Below are 6724 nucleotides of genomic sequence, written 5' to 3' on the forward strand. Positions count from 1 at the left end.
CCCCGTTCTTTTTTTTTGGGAAGGGGAGGGGGGGGTATGCCAACAGTTCAAAGTTCCCTCCGTTTCAAAATTCCCCGGACACGCCCACGTGGCAGTCATGTCAATGGACCCCACTCCCACGGCCACTGCTCTGAATACCTTCGATTGAACCCCTCCCCCCGCCCTCTCTCTCTCTCTCTATCCTCCCTTATTTATTCCGGCTAATTGTGTCCGAAATCGGCAGTCGGTGTCAGACAACCTTTTGATTTGTATAAATAGTCTACTTGCTTCTACGGTTCTACCCACTCTCCCCACTTTTGTAACAAGATTTTTAGCTTTTCTTCATACACAGATAAGCAGCCGATCCCGAAAACCAAAAGCGGCCACCGGCGCTACTTCAATCGGCACAGACGAAGAGAGTAGTTGAGGAATCCATTGACCTAAGTTCGTACTAATAGCAATTAGCAAGTAGCAGCATTATCTCCTTTCTATTCATTATGACACGTTTCTCATGAAAGCCTGCAACCTTTCCTAACCTCTTACGCTGCTTTTTCTTTTCTTTGCAAAAAACCCACAAACAGCAGTAGCGTACGATAGCAACTAGACGCTCCTCACCCACGTCATCAGTCACCACTGAGCCACTGACCACACCCATCATCTCCTTTCTGACTTCTCTCTTTATTGTTGATTGCGGGTGATGAACACTGCTTTGCCGGAGATGTTGCACTGCCTACAAACGCCACCGGAAAATCTCGTAGAAAGCGTTGCGGACCTCACTATGCTTGAAAGAAAACGTGCACAGCTTAAACGGCAGCTGCAGCAACAACAACAACTACGGCAACAATCTCAACAGAGATACTTCGGTGAAACCCAATTCTATGTGTTTCCCCAGCCTCCGGTGACACAGGCACAACAGTTTCAAGATTTGATCAACAATGACCCGGCGCTTCGGGAGTTTGTGAACCGATCAATGAAGACCGACCCGGGTTTGGCAAATGATTGGCCGGACTTCGGTAAGTACCCGATCACCAATACCGGGTTTGGTGGCAAGACTGCGGACTTTGGGTGTAACGGGTTTGGAACTAATTCTCTTGGGACGGACCAGTCTCACTCTGTCTCTATTTCGAGGACTTCTAGTTGTCCGCCGGCGGTGCCCTTGCCGGATGAAAAAGGCAGAGATTCGGCCTTCGTGGCAACTCCTTCCACGGTTGGAAGAGAGAGTTTCAAGAAGAGAAAAGCGGATAAGACGCAAAACACAAAGGTTTGTTTTTCTTTAACACTGACCAGATTCGTATTCTTCGTCTAAATTCACTGTTTCCTCATCAATTCATCATTTTGGCTCTCTCTCTCTCTCTCTAGTTTACTATTCTTCCATCTATGAACGGAAAATTTGAATTTTACAAAGAGCAACGAGCCATGAATTTCCAAAAGAAGAGCTTCCAAGTTGTATCGAATGATTGATGATTGTTTAGTGAATTGATTGATCAAAGCTCTTTTGGTTAACCAGATTACTGTACCAGAGGACACAAGAGATAAGAGGATCAAAACGGATGCGGAAGAGACCAAGATCACAGTACAAAGCACCGCTACTACCACACGGTCCACACCCACTACAACCACCACCACCGTCACCAACCCCAGTAACAGCAACGACACCACCACCGCCAACAACAAAAGCAACAAAGAAACTACTGGTGACAGTCCAAAAGATAACTCAAAGACTCCAGAGGTTCCGAAACCAGATTACATTCATGTCCGAGCGCGTCGTGGCCAGGCCACTGATAGCCATAGTTTGGCAGAAAGGGTAAGTGTCGGATTTATTTTTCGTCGAAGAAATTGAATTTTTATGCGACTTGAATTAATTTGCTTATATATCCATGCGATTTGTAGGTGAGAAGAGAAAAGATTAGTGAGAGGATGAAATACCTACAAGATTTAGTACCAGGTTGCAATAAGATTACGGGCAAGGCTGGAATGCTCGATGAAATCATCAACTATGTTCAATCCCTTCAGAGACAAGTAGAGGTAAAAGACCCAATGACCATTCTGTTTTTTTTTTTTGCCCCTTACCCTTGTCTTGTCTTGGTTGTAATCGGACTTATTTTTTAATTTTGTCTTCTGATCATCATATACAGTTCTTGTCCATGAAACTCGCCGCCGTGAACCCCAGTCTAGATTTCAACGTGGACAACTTCTTCGGAAAAGAGGTAAATGTATATCATTTTTGTAATTACTACTTTTATTAATGGAGAAACATGGAGACTCTGCCATTTCTTTGGAAACTAATTCTATTGTTTATCCTATAGAGTGCACAGACATTTCCTGCTTGTAATGGCAATAGTTTTCCGACGGTTGGATTGTCATCGGAAATGGCGAATCCGGCCTACCTTCAATTTAATCCAGTCCAGCAAGTGGTCTCATGCGGTGGGTTGGATATGGCTATAAATCCCCCTGATGAAATGACGATTAGAAGAACCTCCAGTACTCCCATATCTATGCCTGAGGCGTTCCTCGACACAACCGGCTTCACTGTAATTTCTTTTACCGTTCACAGTTGATTGATTCTCTTTTACCCTCTCTGTTTCTACCCATATTTCTTCATACATTCTTTCTCATGTGAATCACAATTATATTTGCAGCAAGCCCCACATTCTTCATCAAGTTGGGAGATGGATCTACAAGGACTTTACAAAGTGGAGCTTCAGCAAGGAAGACCAGCTGCCTTTCCAACTCATCCATTTACAGGTAACAGCCAATTTTACTTGGATTGTTGTTATATTATATCTTTTCTCCTTTGCCATATGATCTTCTCTCGTTGACAAGTTCAACTAACAAAGATGGATTGAAAGAAATTCATGAAGATTACCGATGGCGATGGGTCAGAAGAGAGACCAGACCCCGTAGGGAGCCCCACTGGAAATGTCTCAACCCCACGTCATAATCTTGCTTAAGAGTTAAGTTAAGAGGAAGGGAGTGAAGGCGCCCTTTTGTGATTAAAAGAAGGTGCAGAAACTTGAAAATGAAAATAAATAAGCAAATAGAAAAGATAAGAGTACCAATATCATCAAGTCATTGGGTCCTCTGTAGATCTTTGGGGTCAATGATCAATGAGAGAATAAATTGATTTGAAGCAAGAAACAAACTGGGTGGTATACTATATTCTATTCCTGAACTCCAGTCTCGTCTCCATAGAGTGGTTTGGTCTGACCCTTGTAATAGTAGGATTCCCTGTATGGAGGGCAGAGGCAGAGTACCAGCTTTGAAATTGCCAGTCGGGTTCTTAGAAACAGTAGTGGTTAGCGGCCAGTCATATGGGGGCCTTGCATTTGAGCTAGGCCCCTCGTGGATCAGAACTCTGTTGGGTTCCAAAAGATAAAAATCATCTTTCATGGTCTTGGGCTTTCATGTCATGAGATCAGATCATCCATTTACTTGATTATGAAAAAGGGTCATCAGATGAGATCATCCAATTACTTGTTCATGGGCTAATCAGAGGCAGGAATCCATTTTAACTAACTACTTTGTTCTCATCGTGTACCAGTTTAGTTTACCCCGATCTGAAGGATCGATTTTCTTTTCATTTTGCAGGGACCCTGGAAGCTAACAATCTCAAGATGGAGATGTGATTTGGAACTACCAATCATAGATTCCTTGGAGCAGATGATATACCAAAATGCCTACAATCTTGATTTCTTCCTTTCTTTTTTTCTAATTTTTTAGTACATAAGATATATTTGTATGTACACTGGCTGGAAGCATAGTAGTAATAACAGAGATCCTGTATTAACAATCAAAAATTCTTGTCCACCCACTTGACAACAAATTAAAATACGATATGACATGGGTTGATCCTCAAATGCAATTGCTAATTTGTCCCAATCACTCCATTGCCCTCTCTGCTCTGCTCTTGCCCCATGAGTTCTATTTAGTACAACTGCTCAGGGCACTATGCATTTGCACGCGTTCAATTGTACCCAATATGTGTTTATGCGTAGAGAGAGAGAGAGAGAGAGAGGACCACTGGGCACTGGGCACACCTAAATGTTGGCGTTAGATGGAGAAGGTGACTGCATAGTGAGAGCGATGGGAAAGTAAATAAATACGGTGTGGGCAAGGAGGTGGAGAGATGAAGGATAGCAGCAGAAATATGGAGGCTTTTAAGTAGTAATTCTAATTCAGTGGCCCAAAGTATCGGTCAGGTGGATGAGATTGAGACGAGAGGATGGGCGTGAGACCGGATCAGCCCCCGACAAGAGAGACCGGGTCAAATCCTCACACAGGGCGTCTCACTCATGTCTCACATGCACATGTACCATGAATTGGGAACATATCCCATACTTATAGGTTATTATTCATGGGAGATGTTCCCAATGCACGGTGGATATATACCTGAGGAGTAGATCTCGTTCTCCCATAAGACTGTCCCTCACAACGTCCCACAGCACATCTTTGTCAGAGATAAGATCTATTCCTCACAAATGTGTATCTCACATGCACATTCACCGTGCATTGAAAACATCTCCGGTAAATAATAGGATGTGCGTGTGAGGAGTAGATCTGGTTTCATCTCTGCCGTATTAAGAACATTGATGATGACACCATCATTCCTGATATTATTATTGAGAGATGTTAGGAGATGTACATTGTGAAGGATTGATTTGAACTGGATGGGCGTTGGGAGTTGGAACGATTCTAAATTTTTAGTTTCTAAACGGAGATTCCATTTCCGCCTCACAAGGGGCTGCCCCCACAGTACACAGTACATGCCCGCCGTGTATTGGGAATATCTGACATTATCTATTTTGATACTATCAAAACGGATAATGTCATCCTTAGGAGATGTGCTGTGGGGGGGCATTGTAAGGCGGAGATGTGATGTCTTCTGAATGCTGCCATACCATCCTCTAAAGGAACAGAGAACGACATGCAAGTTATCGTTTGTCGCAACTGCTGTCATGAGAAAAAGATTTTGTTTCTCAACGGAGGCTGACTGCTGGCTGTCAATCAGTCACTCAAAGTTAAAGCTACACAAATGGAATCCTTCCTTCCTTATCGGCTGCCTATCGCCAATTCAGATTTGCTTTCCAAGTGTTGAGATTTTGTATCTTGGTGTTAATATATGCTCCTACTACCCTAACCATAGAGTAAAAACACGCCTACAAAAACATCATTCTGTCGTCTCTAACAAATTTTCCATATCAAAATCTTCTTCATACTTTCTGGTATTGTGTTGACGTACAGCCATAATTCGACGACTGGGGATTCTTTGGATGAGAGTTGAGAGTGAGACCCTTCCTAGTTATTGCTCTAACAAATTAAATTTGGTCACTTGGAGCCGGAGAGAGGCCAGGCCAACCAACGTTGACATGCGGCCCCCATGTGGGTCTGACAAGTATGGCCTTCTTGAAACTGGTCTGGACGGGGGGTCTCGAAACAACCACTCCCCTCCCATCAGTTCAAGAAAAGAATGTAGTTATGTTTATCCAAAGCAAAGAAATGAGATGAGATGATTGGGTGCGATAGCGGTGACAACTGGATGGATTCAGATTGAGTGGTGAGATGTGAATGGTTATTTGTTACGGCAACAGCATCACTCTATCACCATCACCCACAGCATTTTCCTTTCAAATATTTGATATTTCTGTGTGTGTGTGTGTGAGTGAGTCGCAGTGTCTTGAAGTCGAAGAAAGAAAGGAGGTTTGCTTTTACATGGGATGGATGGATGGATGGAATCAGGAGTGTGGAGGGCCCTCCGCCGGATCTGCGTGCGTTCCCCTTCTTTAGACAGCAAAAGAATGAATTGAAGGGAGTTTAATCATTCACCAATGGATGATGGAGGTGGGCCGCCTGCTTCGTCCATTCCATTTCGCTCTCTCCCCTTCCTCAGTTTCCCTAATGGATGAATGGTGAAAGAGCAACCCTTCCTCGGTCAAAAATGATGATGTCATTAATCGGGAGATATTCTCAATATACAGCGGAGATGTGCTGTAGAACGTTGTGTGGAGCAATCTTATGAGGGCTGATTTGATCTCTCCAGGCAAGCCAGGATGCAACAGCCCTGACCTTGAGACCTCCAAACTCCAAAGTCCAAACCATGTTGCTTTTTCAGGTCAAGTTCCCATCAATAACATCTCTCATCAGCAAAGCGAGGATTCTCTCGGGGGAGTAGGGAGGGGAACACGTCAAAAGGCCGCTTAATAAATACTAACAGCTGAATTAGCTGAACTGAATGACTTATCATTTTGTCTTTTTAGTGGAAAAATACTTGGCTATTGGCAACTTGGTAATAGGGATCGAGTCGAGCCGAGCCAAATACTTGGCTATTCGAATTTGGCTCGCTAAACCTATGTTAGGTTCAAGCTCAATTCGAGCTAGATATTTGAGCTCGAGCTTGGCTGGATTCAAAGCTCACAAGTTCAAGTTTGTCTCAGCTCGAGCTCGACTACAAGTCAAGTTATTTTTTCTATTTATTTTACATACAAAAAATAAGAATTATAAAAATTATTTGCCATTATACATAAAAAATAAAAATATTATTATATAATAAAAATTATTTATTATATATATATATATATATGTGTGTGTGTGTGTGTGTGTGTGTGTATGTATGTATGTATGTATGTAATAAAAATTTATTTATTTATTATACTAGGCTCGCAAGTCTCATCGACCCAATTTAGAAAATGAGCCTATATATCAGGCTTGAGCTTGGCTCAAAGCTTGGTTTAAACTGAGCTGAGTCAAA

At 42.7% G+C, this 6724-nt stretch overlaps 1 protein-coding gene across 1 annotated transcript; it reads left to right on the forward strand.

Moving 5' to 3' along the window:
* Window positions 1-219: 219 nt before the first annotated feature.
* HBI1 (basic helix-loop-helix (bHLH) DNA-binding superfamily protein) lies at window positions 220-3776 on the forward strand. Its single transcript, XM_010265335.3, has 7 exons — window positions 220-1240; window positions 1487-1783; window positions 1870-2004; window positions 2115-2186; window positions 2286-2510; window positions 2619-2724; window positions 3568-3776. The coding sequence occupies exons 1-7, from the start codon at window positions 677-679 to the stop codon at window positions 3603-3605; spliced, it is 1437 nt and encodes a 478-aa protein (XP_010263637.1). The 5' UTR covers window positions 220-676; the 3' UTR covers window positions 3606-3776.
* The last annotated feature ends 2948 nt before the right edge of the window (window positions 3777-6724 follow it).

This window comes from Nelumbo nucifera, chromosome 1 (genome assembly GCF_055504915.1).
Source record: "Nelumbo nucifera cultivar China Antique chromosome 1, China Antique-T2T, whole genome shotgun sequence".
In the NCBI taxonomy this organism is placed as follows: domain Eukaryota; kingdom Viridiplantae; phylum Streptophyta; class Magnoliopsida; order Proteales; family Nelumbonaceae; genus Nelumbo; species Nelumbo nucifera.